At 51.5% G+C, this 18743-nt stretch overlaps 1 protein-coding gene across 1 annotated transcript; it reads left to right on the top strand.

Moving 5' to 3' along the window:
* Positions 1-9086: 9086 nt before the first annotated feature.
* On the top strand, positions 9087-18533 carry KRT71 (keratin 71). Its single transcript, XM_049625536.1, has 9 exons — positions 9087-9530; positions 12469-12683; positions 13371-13431; positions 13956-14051; positions 14421-14585; positions 14786-14911; positions 16284-16504; positions 17211-17245; positions 18131-18533. The coding sequence occupies exons 1-9, from the start codon at positions 9087-9089 to the stop codon at positions 18340-18342; spliced, it is 1575 nt and encodes a 524-aa protein (XP_049481493.1). The 3' UTR covers positions 18343-18533.
* Positions 18534-18743: the final 210 nt, after the last annotated feature.

Genomic DNA, 18743 nt, shown 5'->3' with positions numbered 1-18743 from the left:
AATGCACAGGGGTGACTGTGCTGTTGCTTTGGGACTCAATTTGGAGATCCCTTTGAAGCCCAAGAAGGAGAAATCGTAGAGGTAGGACCAGTGGTGACCGACTTCAATTCTGTACGTCTGACTTCAGCACACAGGACAAAGAGACCAGAAGGAACAGGTGTGCATGGAATTTTTGGTTGGAGAGCAGCCCTGGGGAATGAGGGAGTGTCCACACTGTTTGGGAGGGTAAGCATCTGGTTTACTTGCTCTGTGTAGACCTCCAATGAAGATGTATTTAGGAGCTGAATCATCTATCCAGGTGATGCTCGTACTCACACAGCTTCTGTGCACGGACTGTCATTTGCACCTTTCATTACCTGGACAACTCTTTTTTTTTTTTAATTTTTTTTTCAACATTTTAATTTATTTTTGGGACAGAGAGAGACAGAGCATGAACGGGGGAGGGGCAGAGAGAGAGGGAGACACAGAATCGGAAGCAGGCTGCAGGCTCCAGGCTCCGAGCCATCAGCCCAGAGCCCGACGCGGGGCTCGAACTCACGGACCGCGAGATCGTGACCTGGCTGAAGTCGGACGCTTAACCGACTGCGCCACCCAGGCGCCCCTACCTGGACAACTCTTAATGCTCCTTTGAGATTCCATTCAGGTTCCCACTCCTTCTGGAAACTTCCATGAATCCCTAGGCTGGGCTGAGTGCCTATTTTCTAGGATCTTGCAGTGCCCATTGCTTACTCCAACGTGACATTTCCACACGTGATTGAGATGTTCTCTCTGTGTGACTGATTCCATCAGGGCCAGACTTGGGGGCTTCAAGGGCAAGGACTGCTTTATTCTTTTCTGGGCTTTACACTTAAGGGAGCTTTACCTAACAGAGGCACCTAGGAGATAATGCTCCTAGGATCTTTTTACCTAGCACAAATACGTTCAAAAGATTTGGGGGAGTAAAACCCATGCATTTATGGCCATTTTGACAAGGATGCCAATGCCATGCCTAGACATACTGGGACAATTGGCTAGCCACATGTAAAAGAATGAAGTTGGACGCCCACTTCTCGTCATATACAAAAATTACATCAAATGGATCAACAAGCTAAATATAGGAGCTAAACCCATAAATCTCTTAGAAGAAACATAGGAATAAATCTTCATGACTTTGGATTTGGTAAAGGATTCTTAGATATGACATCAAAGCACAAGCACCTAAAGAAAAAATAGATGAGGTTGGACTTCAAAATTTAAAACTTCTGTACATGAAACAACACTATCAAGACAGTGAAAAGAAAACCCACAGAATAAGGGAAGATCTTTGTAAATCAAACATCTGCTAAAGATTTAGTATTCAGGACATGTAAGGAACTTGTAGCACTTAACAACAAAGGACAACAACCCAACCAAAAATTGAGCAAAGGACTTTAATGGACTTCTTTTTTCCAAGATCTACAAATGGCCAAAGAGCACATAAAAGGGTGCTCAACACAATTAGTCATCAGGGAAATGCAAGTCCAAACCATAGTGAAGTACCATTTCACACCCGCTGGGGATGGCTGTAATAAAAAAAATAATGGAAAATAAAAAGTGTTGGCAAGCTTGAGGAGACATTGGAACCTTTGTACATGGCTGGTGGGAATGTAAAATGGTTCATCATTGTGGGAAACGACTGGGCAGTTCCTCATAGAGTTAAATGTAGGGTTGTCATATGAGCAATTCTACTCCTTGGTATGTATATCCTAAAGAATTGAAAACAGGCGTTTAAGCAAATTCATGTACATGCGTGTTTATCACAGCACTGTTCGCAATAACTAAAGGCAGAAACACATTGCTGTGGTCTGAGTGTTTGTGTGTCCCCCAAATTCACATGTTGAAATCCTAACCCCCAAATACGGTGATGTTAGGAGATGGGGTGGTACTTAGGTTATGAGGGGGGAGCCCTCGTGAGTGGGATCAGTGTTCTAATAAGACACCCCACAGAGCTCCCTAGCCCCTCTACCATAGGAGGACATAGTGAGAAGTAGGTGGCTATGAACCAGAAAGAGGGCCTCTTCCACAATGCGACCATACTGGTGCCTTGACCTTGGACTTCTCAGAAGGACTCAGAAGGACTTCTCAGAATCGTGAGAAATAAGTTTCTGTTGTTTATAAGGTGCCAGTCTGTGGTGTTTGTTATAGTTGTCATAGCAGCCTAGAAGGGTAAGACATAGCCCAAATGTCCAACAATGAGTGAATAGATAAAAAAAAAATGTGATATATCCTTTACAATGGGGTGTTATTCAGGCATAAACAGGAGTCAAGTACTGATACGTGCTACAATATGGACGAATCTTGAAAACACGGTGCTAAGTGAAGGAAGGCAGACATGAAAGGTCACACATTGTATGATTCCACTCATACAAAGTGTCCAGAATAGGTAAATCCATAGAGACTTGGTTGCAGGGGTTGGGGGAGGGGCAGAGCCTGCCAGTGGGTACTGCATTTCCTTTTGGGGTGATGAAATGTATGGACCTAGACAGAGTGATGGTTGCACCAGAGTGATGGTGCATATACTAAATGTCACTGAATCGTTCACTTTAAAATGGTTACTTTTATGTTATGGGACTCTCACGCAAATAAAAAGTAAAATTTGGGGGTGGAGGGAAGCAAGAAAAAGACCAAAGAGACCATGTCCTTGGACTTTGCTCCCAGCCTTTCCCACCATATGGCAAATAGCAACCTGTGATAAAGATGGGGGAGCAGTCGGGCCCAGTAGGGGGACAGAGATAACTAACCTTCCATTTGATTGGTCAAGGACAAGCCCAGGGGATTTGCCAGCCTGTCTTCCTCTGTCCCCAGTATGTGGCCAATGCCTGGCCCAGAGCGGTTGCTAAGAAGACGGCAGTCAGTGTGTGTGCTCTGCCTCCTGGAGCCACAGCTGCTCTCCCCCACCTCTCCTCCCTGTGCCTTTTCCCTCTGCCTGGAACCCTCCTGTTTTCTCATCTTCACAAACCTTCTCCCTCTCTTCCAAACTTGGTATCATGTGCGTCTCTCACTGATTCGTCCGTGTGCATTGGCAGAGAAGCTCTCGGTGAAATGGATGCTCTGTGACCTTGAGAAGTCACCTTGTCCATCCTACTGCCCCCCTCCCCCCGGGAAGAGATGTTCTTTCAGGCCCAACTAACCAGAACCTCTCCTACTTTTGTGGTTTCAGGGATGTTGAAAGAATGAATGAATTTGATTCCCTCAAATGGTCACCAGCTGGGAGTCACCATGCTGCCCCTCATGGCTATTATTGAAAACGAATATAAGGAAAATGGGACACTGACCTGTGTGCCACCAATGGAGAGGAACAGAGAGCTAGTCCCAACAGGGGCCCCTTGTCATCAGAAACCAGTGTATACATGCACAGACACATGCTCATTGGCCCACAGACCCATGTCTTCAGAAGATACCCAAAATATGTAACAGCCAGTACAGTCGGGCACTAGCCCATCACAGTGGATGTCAGCCACACACCACTGGGACAGCCAGGCCACTCCCTGCTGGCTGGCCACCCATTCTGCCCATGTCCATGCTCACGACCACTCACGCACAGATGTGCACCTACACACGTCCTCCCACATGGGCTGGGAGAACGTGACATCAGGGAAAAGCCGATATATGTGAGAAACACGTAGCTACCTCACAAGCACCCCCCGCCACCTACCTTCACCTGAGTCCTGACACTACATTAATGTTCTTCCGAAGAGCAAAGAAGGCTGAGAAGGAGAGCAGGAGTCAGATACAGCAGGCTGGAGGGTCTGTGCAGGAAGAAGAACAGGAGAAAATCCGTTTTTCACACTGAGGTTGAGATGACAGAGGGACAGCAGGGACCAGGAACCGGAACTTGAGGGGAGGCTGGAGCTGGCCCTGCGTACCTGGAATAGGACAGGCACTTGTACACAGGAAAGCCAGCACAGCGTAGAGGCTAAGAGTGCAGATGGCCACCAGGCCGTCCGGATTGGACCCTGGCTCCCCTACTTACGAGCTTAACTTCCTCGTGCCTCAATATCTTCATCTGTAAAATGGGTTGATAATAGTGCCCACCTCACACGCTGCTGTGAGGACTAAATGAGCTACCACACACGGACGGCTTAGAGTGGTGCCTGGCAGAGGTCACAGTGTGTGTTAGCTGTTATTAGTAGGATCAGTACCATCATTATCGTTGTTATTTACAAGGTGTCTCCCGTCCACCTCTGGGAGCAGGTGGAGCACATATGAGCATCCCCCTTTTTAGAGATGTGGAAACAGAGGCTTAGGAAGTTGGGAGACCTTCCCAAGGTCACCCGGCAGGACCAGGACCTGGTTCCTCACACTCCCAAATCCACACACTTCGTCAGAGGCTTCAGTGGGGTTGGAGGAAGGAGATGGCCAGCAAAGCTCAAGGGAGATGCTCCTGGCCACAGAGCTGAACGAGGAGGACGCCTCTCTGGCAGTCACACCACACAGTGGGAGTGGAGCTGAGTGCCTGGCAGGACAGCCCTCCTCCATCCTTTATACCCCAGCTCCTCTGGGGTGAGCTCACCTTTGGCCTTGCCAGCTGCAAACCTGCTGAACAGCTGTCCTGCCCCCATATGAGTGGCTCTGATTGCGGCCAAGTCCCCCAGGGACTGCGCTCCATCCAGCCACCTTGGGCCTGAGTGCCGCACCTGCTTGAAACTGCAGGGAGTACAAGGGTTCGAGGGGGACCTGTGGGGGGTCCACAGACCGCACGCTCACTTCCTGAGTCCATCTGCTGAGGAGGGCTGGCAGGATCGGAGCTGATGTCATCCAAACAACCCAGCTCATTCTCTCTAATTTTGGAGACAATTATTTTCTCCGAGAACCCTGCCCCTCTCAATGCCTCCAGCCTCTCCCCACCCCACTTTTCCTACCCACCCAGTAGTTACATTCTGCTTCCTCAAACTGTATTGCTCAGGGTCTACCTGGCTCAAGAGCCTTCAATGCCTCCCTATTACATACACAGCTTGGGATCTAGGGACCATCACCCATATTCGCCCTTTGCTAGTGCTTGCTCCAGCTGGAGGGCCCTTTCCTTACAAATGCCCTTCCTGGGCTGCTTTTGCCATTCCCCATTGCCAGCCCACCCAAACCTTTTTCCCTTAACAGACTAGAACCCAAACTCCCTCCTCCAGGCAGCCCTTGTGGATTCAGTGTCCCCAGGGCTCGCCTCCCCTCTGTGGCTTTCCTTTTTCCTTCAATCTCTAGTACCCTCTTGGATTGTACTTGATTTTCCCTTCTCCCTCTGAGGCTTTCTCTGGAGGTTTATCAGACCCCAGAAGGGAGCCAATGGGTCTTGACTGGGGCCAAGAGATCACAACGAGTGTGTCACACTGATCAGACACACAAAAAGCTGTGTAATTAAATTCTTTGTGTAAATAAAGTAACTTGTTTTGGCTATAAAACCGTACAGATGTAATTTATTTAACAGGCAATTAAAAATTTCCTTGAATGTTTAAGGAAAGCTAGATGTTCCTGGTAACGTGGGGGTTTGATTCTCTGATCTGAGACACTTCCCGACTGTTTCACAGATGAGTAAAACTGAGGCTCAGAGATGTCCATGCCTGTCTCAGAATATAATTCCCAGCTAGAAAACTCAGTGATCCTGGTACCTTGAAGGGTGTGAGGGCAAGGTGCAGTTGGGACACAAGATGTGGGAAATTGTAGCCTGTCTCTCCTGCCAGCCCCAAGGCCTCCCAAAGCAGGGGGCTCTGCCCCATCCAGCCCCTAAGTCTCCCCAGGTCTTAATTAAGCCTAGGGCAGGGCCTTCATAACCTTGCTGAACTGTGGTTCTATCCTGGTTTCCTTCTGTCCCTCCCTTTTTCCTCCAGCAAAAACACATGCACTCCAGGAGCCCTACCTGGGCCCACCCTTCCTGTGGGTGGCCCCGAGCTCTCCTCCTTCCTCTCCTATCATCATCCTCATCAACAACATAGGGTGTTCCATTCCTGATGGCTAGTATCTGATTAACTAATTCATGCTAAAGTGTTAATGACTTGTTAATAGCTTGATGAGATGCTTTTCCCAGAGACACCTGCATTTGGATGGATCCAGAAATGAAGTGCTTTGAGGACAGGATACTTTATATTGCCCCCCACTCAGCACCTGGTAGGTTCTCAGTAAATATCTGATAAGTGGATCAATAGCAATAAATGTAATGTTTGAAAAGTGCTTCTTACTGAGTTTGGTACTTGGCAAGTGCTCGGTAGACAGTGACTACTACTACTACTATTATTATTATTATTTCTAGTGGCGAGTTTTCCATGATCAGGAATGGTCTGAGTGGACTGATTCTTCGAGCCTAGGATCTCTGGGGACAGCAGCCCCTTCTTGTCCTCCAACAGCAGATGACACTGTATGGAGATGTCATGATCCAAACATCCTCTCCCAGAGGAGAGGAAGGAGGAGAGAGAGCAGAACAGGAGAGGACAAGTTGATTCCTAACTTCTACTTTACTCTGTACTTTTGGTACTTGAGAACATCGACTGAACACTGAATAAGTAGCAGGCATATACGGAGTGCTTCCCATGGGACCGTCACAGCTACCCCATCAGGAGTTTATTATCCCAGTTGTGTTGGGGAAGCTGAGGCTTGGAGAGGTTAAGCGCTGCTGGGTGGTGAGTGGGATCCAGACCCCTGGAGCCAGCTCCTGGTCTTGGCTCCTACCTGGTGGCATTCTAGGTGGATTCAAGCCCAAGGGCTCCCTGAAGATGCACCATCCATGCTGTTTGGTTAATTCTCCAACAACTGCCAGTCTTCTGGCAGTTAGGAAGGGATGCCCAGAGGCTGGTCTTGGGTCCTGAGGAGAGGTACAGGGGAAGGAGTCAACTGGGAGACATGGGACCCTCACCCGGGTCCTGGGCCCTCAGGGAACACAGCAGTACAGGTGTCAATGGACAGAGGGGTCCAGCACACAGAGGAGGAGATGGGGTTGAACCAGGGTCTTAAGCAGGATTTTGAAAGAGCAGAGGATATGGATGAGAAGGCATGGGGAGAAAGGTGTTTCAGTCTGGTTAGGGATAGTGTGGCAGAACTGCAGAAGCACTTGAAGACGAGGCCTGTTGGGGAGATGTCCTTGGCTGAAGCAGGGAACATCAAGGACAGGGAGAGAGGACAAGGCAGGGCAGCAGCTGCAGGGACATTGAAGGTTGGATTGGTTAGCTGCAATGCATGTCACAGAAACACACAGCCAGCCATCGAGGGGACATCGTGTTAGGACAGGTTCCAAGAGCTGGGAAAGGCCTTTAACGTTAGACCACAAGCCCCCATGTCCCCTACACTGGGCACATGCCTGGCCCACAGAAGCTCTCAATAGAGATAGAGGTTTACCGAAGGGAGAAAAGGAAGGATAGGGGAGGGCGGGAGGAGTAGCTAGGTGGTCTCTGATCTGGAGAACCTTCTACTTTCCTTACAAAGGAAAACTGAGATGACGTGACACAGCCTTCAGGGGGACCTCATGGGGGCTGCCCATAGAGCCACTGTCCTTCCAGAGCACACTAAGAACATGCTAAGGGTTAGGGAGATAAAGTGGGGCTCAGATATGGGCTGGGATGACCCAGGAAGACCTCTGGGAGAGGGAACAATAGAGCAGAGGTGGTGAAAGGGGAAGAGGGAAAGATGGATGGATGCCGGAGACACAAGGTGGGAAAGAGAGAAGGGAGGAAGAGAAAAGTTCTGGTAAGCCAGGAAGACAAAATGGCAGCGGGGTGGGTAAGGAGGAGTATGGGGGAGGAAGAGGGAATGGATTCCAGGCCAACTCCTAAAGTGAGAGAGCCCCACACCAGCTTGGTTCCAGATTTTTCTCTCTCCAGTGGCTTCACCCAGCCAAGAGTCACGGCCCACCTTGGGGTCCCAATAGAGATCATTGGGTAAAGGCAATCTCTGGGGACAGAGCCGGACACAGGCAGAACAGGGGTCTTGGCAGCAATGGCATTCACAGGGGAGGACTGGGGCCCAGGTCAAGAGTCAGGCATCTGAGATGGCAGGGACAGCAGGCAGAGTTTGGGGCAAGGATCGCAGGCTGGAGCAGGACAGCAAGGTACTCACTGGGCTTGCGTGGGTCTGAAGAGACGCATAGGAGTTCAGTTTCACCTGGACAGCAGTTCCTCCACTTGAACTCTAAACAGATGGTTCCTGTCCTCAGCTTGTTCCTGCTCTTACTAACAGATACACAAGACAGAAATGAGCCAACGGACCACCCAGGAGTCCTTCCTTGAAGCCTCCAGGCCCTGGTGAGCCTCTCTCTGCCATCTCCCTGCCTCCTCTGAGTTGACTCCCTGAATTTTCAGCCACCTGCTCCAACTCCCTCCTCCTTTTCTTCATTCTGTCCAGTGTCTGTTACTAGACATCAATTGTGCCTTGCACAGCCTCCAGCCTGCCTTATTGGAGCTTGAGAGTCATGAAGTGCAGAGACCCCATTTCCTGGAGAACTGATGGAAGCATATGACCCCTCATGTCCTCATGAGGGTCACTCCATCCTTCACACCCCAGTACATAGGGCCACTGTCCTCTCTGGGTTAGAGGAAGAGGCCGTCAGTGGGGTGTGTCTCCAGGAGACCAGAATGAATGGTCTCTTTCCGGTAAAGACGAGGACACACCTATGGTTGGAGCCCCCAGACACTCTACCCAGGAGCCTACTCTGTCCAGGAAAGCCCATCCCCTTCCAGCTCCCTGAGCCCCCAGGAGGAAGCCCATAACCCAGAGAAGTTTAGTCAGGATGGTGAAGTGCCAGTGACATCCCCCTGGAGAGGCTGGGGCCTGGGGCAAATTACCCTATAACAGCAGGTTAATTAGATAAAACCCAAATTACATGAGCAAGGCTTGCAAGCCCAGCAATTTGAAGGTTTCATGTTGTTTCAGAGGTGGGGAGGGCTTGATCTCTAGCTCAGCATAGAGAAAATGACTTCTTGCTCCCAGGCAAGCCAAACCCATGAATTAAGCTCTTGACTGCCCATCCACGAGCCCCAATGCCAAGCACATATAAGGAAGGGTGCCCTGCCAGTCCTCACTGCAAGCTGCAGAGCCCGTGTGGGACTTGGCCTTCACCCTTCCTGCATCTGACCTCCATCTCCACCAGCAGCATGAACCGCCAGTTCACCTGCAAGTCAGGGGCTGCCGCCAAGGGGGGCTTCAGCGGCTGCTCAGCAGTGCTCTCAGGGGGCAGCTCGTCCTCCTACCGGGCAGGGGGCAAAGGGCTCAGTGGGGGCTTCGGAAGCCGGAGCCTCTACAGCCTGGGGGGCATCCGGAACATCTCCCTCAACATGGCCAGCGGCAGCGGGAAGAGTGGTTATGGATTTGGCCGGGGCCGGGCCAGTGGCTTTGCTGGCAGCATGTTTGGCAGTGTGGCCCTGGGGCCCGTGTGTTCAACTGTGTGCCCACCTGGAGGCATCCATCAGGTCACTGTCAACGAGAGCCTCCTGGCCCCCCTCAACGTGGAGCTGGACCCTGAGATCCAGAAAGTGCGCGCCCAAGAGCGGGAGCAGATCAAGGCTCTGAACAACAAGTTCGCCTCCTTCATCGACAAGGTGGGTCTAACTTCTCTTCTCTTCTTAGAACATGAGCTTTTGTTACAGAGAAGGGATTCTCTGGTTTAACCAATCCTGACTCTTTCATTTAAATTCTTAAGACTAAGCATTAACCACAGAGTAAAGCCTACACCCAGGACACCACAATTCACATCCGGACCACACACTGGCTAATCGGGACCACTGATAAGATATACCTGTATTTTCTGGCTCCCTGGGGTTAGGGGACTGTGCTCCTCTGGACACTGAACTTATTTGGAAACTTTCCAGGCCTTTGAGCTGGCTTCTCTCTCACTTTAGACAAACCACCTTTGTTCAGAGGTGACCGTCTTCATGAAGAAGGTGACTCTTCTTTCCATGTCTCCAGACTGATTCTCCTCAGGTTAGCTATGAGGAGGCACAAAACAGGTGTTTTCTTTCATCACGGTGACTTGTTTAAGGTTCCTTGCATAATCTTTCCTAAGAGAAGACAGAGGTAGGTCTGTCTCTGCTGGCAGAGGCTCATGGGGGGTACTGGCAGGAGCTCCAAATGGAAGATCCCTGCTTCTTACTCAAGGGTCGGCTTGGTGCCATTGCTAAGCCTGGGGTCCATGCAGGCTGTGTGTGGGGAAAGCCAGTGAGAGGGAATCTGCCCCAGAGCAACCAGGAAAGCTTGTCTTTTTCCCATCCATTGCGAGCAGATCTCCTCCACTAGTCATTTGACTGATGGATCAGAAGCATCAGAGTGTGGTCATTCCCGGGTGGCTCGGCCATGGGAATTTTTTTTTTTTAGTTGGCTAAGGAGAGCCAGAGGCAGAAGAGTGCAGTGGGAAAGATGTCTCCACACTGCTCTGAGGTCAGACCTGGCTTCTACTCTGGCCCCATCACTTTCCAGCTGTCTTGGCTAAGCCAGCCACAGAGCCAGCCATGTAGAGAGTTATTTATCTCTGCCTCTATGTCATCTTTGCAATGCAGATAATAGCCTACCTCTCGGGGTTTGTCACCAGGTTTATAAAAGAAAATGCTTGTGAAGATCTTGGCACAGTGCCACACACGTACTCCCAAATGGTGGTTATTGTTACTATCATTTTTATCTTCAGAGAGATCAGGGAGGGGTGTTGAGAAGAGGAGGAACCACAGGTCTGGAATAGGCCTCAAGGCATCATGCAGTCCAGATAAGCCCCTGACTTTTGGTAGATGAGCAATTATTACTCCCATTCTATGAGTCAGCAAAAGCATGGAGATAAATGCCATGCCAGGGTTTGGCATCTGGGGCGGGGATGGGAAGGAAGGAAAGTGAGACTGTACTGGGGATGGGGGGCTACACTGGCTATGTGGCAGTTAGGCACCAAGGACGGGTCAGCCCAGAACAAAGCCTATGGTTGAAATGGTCAGTGGCCATTGGAGCCTACTCCCGTCCCCCAGCTCTAGACGCCTGCTCAGAGGATCCCTTGCTCACCTCAGGGGCCAGCACTGTCTCTGTGGCTCTTTATTCCTCCAAACCATTTCACATTTGGAAGATCAAAGGGCTCTGAGGTTTGGGGCTTGGGGGTCACATGGGAATGGACTGACCTTTGGCTGGGCTGGTCAAACCCCATTAAGGGGCAAAGTCTGGAGACATGGAAAGAAGAGTTACCTTCTTCATGAAGACGGTCACCTCTGAACAAAGGTGGTTTGTCTGAAGTGAGGGAGAAGCCAACTCAAAGGCCTGGACAGTTTCCAAATAACTTCAGTGTCCAGAGGAGCACAGTCGCCTAACGCCAGGGAGCCAGAAAATACGGGTATATCTTATCAGTGGTCCCGATTAGCCAGTGTGTGGTCCGGATGTGAATTGTGGTGTCCTGGGTGTAGGCTTTACTCTGTGGTTAATGCTTAGTCTTAAGAATTTACATGAAAGAGTCAGGATTGGTTAAACCAAAGCAAGACTGGATAATCTGCTGGGGGCAAGCAGTTTGGTGGCTGATCTCATCTCAACACTGAATCCCTGATGGTTTTCTGAGGTCCTGTGTTTATGACGATAAGGAACACAATCTTATTTAGACACTGGCTGTGCTTGGGGTGCCTGGGTGGCTCAGTTGGTTAAGCGGCCGACTTCGGCTCAGGTCATGATCTCGTGGTCCGGGAGTTCGAGCCCCGCGTCGGGCTCTGTGCTGACAGCTCAGAGCCTGGAGCCTGTTTCAGATTCTGTGTCTCCCTCTCTCTGACCCTCCCCTGTTCATGCTCTGTCTCTCTCGGTCTCAAAAATAAATAAACATTAAAAAAAAAAAAGTTTAGACACTGGCTGTGCTCATGTGGATTAAGTCACATTTAAAAAATTGTACTGCCCCAAACCACACAAGCGAGCAATAAGTAAATCCCCTCCCTCTGGTCAGTTTCCTGGCCCAGCGAATCCACAGTGGCATGGGAGTACTGCCCATCATGCCCCATATGCCATTTTTGCCCTGTGGAAGATGGTTCTCAGGGGCATAACTAGGGCTGAGGGAGGAGGACATGGGCAATGAAAGAGCTGGAGCCTGATGCAGACATTTAGATTACCTGGAAGCCCTTTGAGCCTTGTTGAACTTGACATGTTATAAAATGAAGGACAGACTCCCATCTTCAGCAAGGTCAAGCTTTCCAAAGATGGACCCAGCCTGACTCTGCCCTAGTATTTTTTAGGCACACACCTGCCCTGAGTCGGTTTGGCCATAGTGGGTTCTGAGCGACTGGGTGCATGAGTTACAGGGACACATGTCTGGGCTCCCTCACTTACCAAACCATTGGACCTTGGAAAGAGGCTACATTCTCTATGGCTCAGTTTCCTCTCCATTAAGTGGGGTTCACGATTTGCCCACCTCATGCAGCTGTCATGAGGAGAAAAGGAGAAAATTCAGGCAGAGTGCTTTGCACAGTGCCTTGTGAAAGACAGGTGTGACTGTTTCCACGGGGGGCTCAACAGTTTCTGCTCTTTGGGTTCCAGGTGCGGTTCCTGGAACAGCAGAACCAGGTGCTGGAGACCAAGTGGGAGCTGCTACAGCAGCTGGACCTGAACAACTGCAAGAACAACCTGGAGCCCATCCTCGAGGGCTACATCAGCAACCTGAGGAAGCAGTTGGAGACACTGTCTGGGGACAGGGTGCGGCTGGACTCAGAGCTGCGTAGCGTGCGGGACGTGGTGGAGGACTACAAGAAGAAGTGAGTGGGGAAGGGATCTCGCTGCAGCTGGACAGCTGCCCCTTTCCCTTTGAGCTCCCTCTGCAGGAGTGGCAGCTACCCCAGCTGAAAGGTGTTGGAGGTGAGGGGCAATGTTCCTTGTCATACCAGGCAGAATTACTCCCACAAAACTCTGGAACTTGATTCTCCAGCCTCTGATCTGGCACATAGGACAGATGTCCAGGTAGCTGGACGGTGGTCAAAGGATTATGTCTGGTTGGGTGAGGGAAACCTTGGGTAAGCCACTCAGAGCTCCTGGGTCTTCACTGGTAAAAGGGACTTACATCCATCCACCTCCCCGAATAGCCAAGAGGAGTAACTAAGGAAATACCCCCATTCATTTGAAAGGCTTGATTCAAATTTTCAAATTTGCTCCTTGCTTCCTCTGAGATTTCTCACAGAGCATTTGGTCCACGTGTTCCTCCCTCATTTTTGTACCTAGATCTTCAACAATCTCCTTTTTTCAAACTTGGTTACCGTGTCCCCTCCTCCAGGAAGCCTCCCTTGCCTGGCAGCCCCAGCAGCCCAATACTCTGTGGCCCATTAGCATCTGTCCCCTCAAATGGGCACACTGCCTCTTGTTCAGAGTCTTCCTTGAGGAATGAGGGTTCTCCGTGAGAGGGTTCTAAGTGAGACACATTGACCAGCTGAGCCCTGGCTTTCCTGCAGGTATGAGGAAGAAATCAACAGGAGGACAGCTGCAGAGAACGAGTTTGTGCTGCTCAAGAAGGTGAGGGAGAAGGCAGGCCTTGAGTCCGGGGCTGGCCTGGGACCAGGGAAGGCTGAGCCTACCAGTGTGCTCTGCTCTTGGTGAAAGAGAGGCAATTGCAAAATAATGAGGGGGGCCAGGGAAAACCACAATGGACTACCCAGAGAAGGAATGAAAAGGCAGAGACAATAATGGCCTTCCTGAGTGTTTCACGTGGACAGGGTTTGTCCACAACAAAGAACAGCAGAGGATGACACACGGGGGCTCCCCAGAGACCACGGGGCTTGACTCAGACGTCAGAAGGATGACTGATGGCTGGGGTTCCAGCTGTCTGGCTGGGGCTCCCTTCCTCAGAGGGGAGCCCCATTCCTGCTGAGAGCATAGATTCTCAGGATGGGGCAGGACTGGCCCTTCTGTTCGTTCCTGTCCTTTCCCATGAGCCTCTCAGAGAGAAGTGGGAAGCTATTTCCATGTGCAGGGCACCCAGGCTGGGGTTGGTGTTTTCTTCTTGGTAGTGACCGAGGGATGGTGGGGGCATCTTTCAGGACGTGGATGCAGCTTATGCCAATAAGGAGGAGCTCCAGGCCAAGGTGGACTCCATGGATCAGGAGATCAAGTTTTTCAAGTGCCTCTATGAAGCCGTAAGTCTGTCTCTCTACCCACCCCTCTGAGGGCAGCCAGCGGGTAAAACTCTGTTCTGGGGGCTAGAGGAGGCTCCCCTCTCTCAGGGAGGCCCCCTGGTTGGCCATTCATCTCCCATTTTAGCCCTAAGAAGCTCCTAATCTGCACCCTCTGGGTGGGAAGGAAATAGTCCAGGTCCTGGCTTCATGGTGGTGGGAGTCTGTCTGGGGCCTGAAGGGAGCTCACTTTGCCCAGGGAGCAACAGCCTTGGTTCAGAGCCTCTAAGTTAGCGTCTCCTGGATTTGCTAACCTTGCTTGGTGGCGGTTGGTGAGGGGTGGTGTTGGCCTCCTATAGTCAAGTTCTGAGACCAGCCCTGTTTCCCATGTAGGAGATCGCTCAGATCCAGTCCCACATCAGCGACATGTCCGTCATCCTGTCCATGGATAACAACCGGGACCTGAACTTGGACAGCATCATTGACGAGGTCCGTGCCCAGTATGAAGAGATTGCCTTGAAGAGCAAGGCTGAGGCTGAGGCCCTGTACCAGACCAAGGTGAGCTGGGCTGAGGCAGGACCAGGGAGGGCAACTCCAGCAGGCATGAGGGCTGGGCCTGAACACTCCCAGAACAGCGACCGTGTCCAGTTAAGTGTCCAACATGCCCTTCCCCCATGACATCACCAATCCCAGACATCCTGTACTCCCATGACACACGCATCATGCTTACCTATAGCTCTGTACTTTGGGGTCCCCAGTTCCAGGAGCTGCAGCTGGCAGCTGGCCGGCATGGGGATGACCTCAAAAACACCAAGAACGAAATCTCGGAGCTCACCCGGCTCATCCAGAGAATCCGCTCAGAGATTGAGAATGTGAAGAAGCAGGTGAGGGGACTGGCTACTGATGGCCCAGGGCAGGAGGGCAAAATTGAAGGGGGGATGAGTTGGCCAAGGATATCAGCCTCCCAAATCTCTGCCCACGAGAAGAAAGGAGACAGTGAGGTCACTGTCTTGAGTACTTAGAGCAGACATCCCTGAGGCATCTCATCTCCTACTCACCCCAAGGACCTCTGCTTCGAAGCCTCTCCCACAGGAAGCCTACTCTCATTCTCCAGAATGGACTAGGCCCACACCCCTGTTCCCTCTTTCCTATTCACATGCTCTGCCGGCACCTGTACTTCTCTTGTCTTGTCACTCTTTGACAATTGCCTGATACCAGCCTGTCCCGTCTTCCACTAGACTGGAAGAAGGCAGGGAGCTGGCTGCTTTGTTCCCCATTGTTTTCCCAGCATGGAGCATAGTGCCTGGCACATAGTAGAAGCTTAATAAACATTTTTGGATTAAATGATTGATAAGTGGGCTCGGACAGCACTCATTAAAGTGCTTTATTAAGGCCTTGCTTGGAACCACTCCCAAGAATATAGGCTGCAGTCTCAGCTTTAAGGTGAGAAGACAAGATGCATTTGTATAATAACAATAGCAGCAGCTCCTATCATTTTATCACATTGAATCGTCCCAAAGACTCTATGAGGCAAGCGTTACCCATTGTTGCAGATGAGACTGAGGCTCAGAGAAGTTAAGAGGGTTGCAAGCTGGCAAGTGGCAGAGCTGTGATCGGAATCAACTGTGGCTCCCAGTCTAGTGATCTTTCCATCTCCCCTTGGGCTCTAACACTTAGTGGCTCTGTGATGTGGGACAAGTTCATTATCCTTTCTGCACAGGACTACGTGGGCTTAGGTACATAAAATGCATATAAAGGGCTGAGTGCAGTACCAGACATATGGTAAGCACTTGGGAAATAATAGTTGGTTCTGGGAAATCTACTTCCCTGCACTCCTTGTCGGTGGTCCTATGCCCCTGGGTGGCCACTATCATTGTATCTACAACACCATATTCCAATGGTCTCTCCTCCCAGACTTTAAACAGTTCCAGAGCAGAAAGCCAATCACATTCTTATTCATTTTGTATTCTTGGCACATGGGTGGCCAAGTAAATGTCTTTGCGATGAACTGACGTGGTATTGAATTGGCCACGATCGCAGGAGGGGAGGACGTGCTATTTTTCATCACTACCAATGCTTAAACACGAGTGGAGATAGCCAGCTCCAGGAAGGGCCCCGGCCTAGAAGAGGAATGGGAGGTGTGAAGGGTGGAGGTGGGCGTCCCTGCCCGGGAATCAGCAAGCGCTAGTGAGATTTGGATTTGGATGACTCAAATTACCCCTTCCAGTTTTTGAACTTCTCTAACTCCCTGTTTAGGCTTCCAACCTGGAGACGGCCATCGCCGATGCCGAGCAGCGGGGCGACAGTGCCCTGAAGGATGCCCGGGCCAAGCTGGACGAGCTGGAGTCCGCCCTGCACCAGGCCAAGGAGGAGCTGGCCCGGATGCTGCGGGAGTACCAGGAGCTCATGAGCCTGAAGCTGGCCCTGGACATGGAGATCGCCACCTACCGCAAGCTTCTGGAGAGCGAGGAATGCAGGTGTGTGCGTGTGGGTGCTCTGGCAGGAGAGCCCCGGGGATTTGAGAAGGATGAAAGCGGAAAGCTTAGCACACTCTCCAGAATAAGATGCGTTCTTGGTGGTGAAGGGGTGGCAATGATGGGAATAATAACAGTAATTAATAACACCTGCCCTGGCGTGAGCGCTCACTTCATGCCAGGCGCTGTGCTTCAGGGATTAGCTCCTTCGAGCCTGGTGTACTTAGCACACCACCCAGCTCCCCCACCAAAACCAAAACCAAAACCAAAACCAAAACCAAAACCAAAAACCCCAGAACCCAAACCCATTACTATGTTAGACCGTCTAGTTCCACTTTCCTTATCTGTCCAGGTATAAGATGAACTTGTCAGAGATGTCCCAGGGCAGCCATTCCCATTTCCCCACTGTTCTCAGCAGACAGGAAAGACTCAGTGCCTGGGCCTGACCTTGGGAAGTGTGCATGACACCTTACGTGTGCACCTTGTGCCGACTGCAGTTTGACTTGGGTTGTTGCCCGGTTACCCCAAAGATTCAGCGGCAGCGCCCAGAGCTTTCCAAGCTCTGCTTGTTCCAAAGAAGCCCCGGAATTTCCACAGGTGCCCACTGGGTTCAGAAACCCACATCAGGCTGTTGGGGACACTGGCTTTGAGGTCAATAGATTGTGGGTTGGATGGCTGCTTGGTCTTATTTTATTTTTCTCCCTAACAGGATGTCAGGAGAATTTCCCTCCCCTGTCAGCATCTGTAAGTACTTGTATGCTTGGACCTAAAGCTGTAGAATCTGCAGACCAGAAAGGGCCTTAGTCCCCCCACTGTGTGTATACATGAGCACCTAAGGATCAGAGAGCAAAAAACCTTGAAATCAAACAGCCACATGGCAGAGGCATGGCCAGCAATCAGGTCTCCTGGCTCCCAGCCCAGAACTGCTTCCTCCTTATCCCTCTGTCTCCCCATTCCCAGGGGATGGCAGCTAGGACGGCTATCGCTATAGGGAAGGGGAAACAAAAGATGAGTGTGTGTGAGGCCCGGGACACCAGAGCTGCAAGTTGTGACCAGCCCTGGGCTGGGGAAATAGAGGGGGCTGAGGGGATCAGGGAAGGGGGAACCTCTGAGGCTAAGCAAGCTGACAGTATTGGATCTCTGGATTTCTCAGTTGGACTAAGAATTAAACCAGAGCTTCCAGAAGATGCCATCTGTGGGACAGCTAGCCAGAGGCACAGGTTGGAGGCTGGGAAGTTGAGCAAAAAGGCTAATAGAAGGGGGAGGGGTATATCCAGAACATAGGTGGGTGTGCTGGTACCAAAGGGATGGGCCTCTGGGAGTTAAGAATCAGCCAGTCTAAGCTGCACAAGGCAAGGGAAGGACATGGGGGAAGCTGTCTTTGGGGTATTTTCCCTGGGTTGGGGTTACAGCCCCAACAGCCCAAACAGCCAGATGGCAGAGGCATGGCCAGCAATCAGGTCTCCTGGATCCCAGCCCAGGACTGCTTCCTCCTTATCCAAACTGCATGTGGCTATAACCAAAGCCCTCACCTAACCCATCGTCCCAAGAGGCCCCTCTGTCCCAGAGAAGGGTAACCTCCTCTGGTTCTGCCCCCTGAGGGGAGCTGACCCTGCTCTCCCTCTACAGCCATCATCAGCAGCACCAGCGGCAGCAGTGGCTATGGCCTCCGGCCCAGCTCTGTCAGCGGCGGCTACGTGGCCAACAGCAGCAGCTGCATCTCGGGCGTGTGCAGTGTCCGCGGTGGGGAGGGCAGGAGCCGGGGCAGCACCAGCGACTACAAGGATACCCTGGGGAAGGGCTCCAGCCAGAACGCGTCCTCCAAGAAAGCCAGCAGGTAGAGAGGGCCGTCCGATGCCCTCCTGCCACCCGTGCATCCCCAGCTGTCTCCCACACACGCTCTTCCCCAGCCCACCAGCAGCCCCATCTCTACCCAGCCCTGCTCTCGTACCTCCAGTGCTGGCCTTGGCCACCCACTTCTCCCAGCCTGTGTCTTCCTGAGCCTGGACAGGTGTGGATGACTAAACCTGGGGAAATTCCTCCTGACATATGCCTGGCACTGCTTTCCTTGGCTGAGGTCCCCCACCTATGCCATCAACTCGGCTCCAGGCTCCCAGACTTCTGCCCTCTACAACAGCTTCCAGCTCAGTCGCTAAATACTCTGTCTGGCTCCCTGGGGCTCACACCGAGCCCCAGCTCTCACACTGGGGCCTTTGTCCCAGCTCCTGCCTAGGCTAGTGGC

This window comes from Panthera uncia, chromosome B4, assembly GCF_023721935.1.
Source record: "Panthera uncia isolate 11264 chromosome B4, Puncia_PCG_1.0, whole genome shotgun sequence".
Classification (NCBI taxonomy): domain Eukaryota; kingdom Metazoa; phylum Chordata; class Mammalia; order Carnivora; family Felidae; genus Panthera; species Panthera uncia.
The sequence above is the reverse complement of the archived record's forward strand: the minus strand, read 5'-3'. Positions and strand labels throughout refer to the sequence as shown.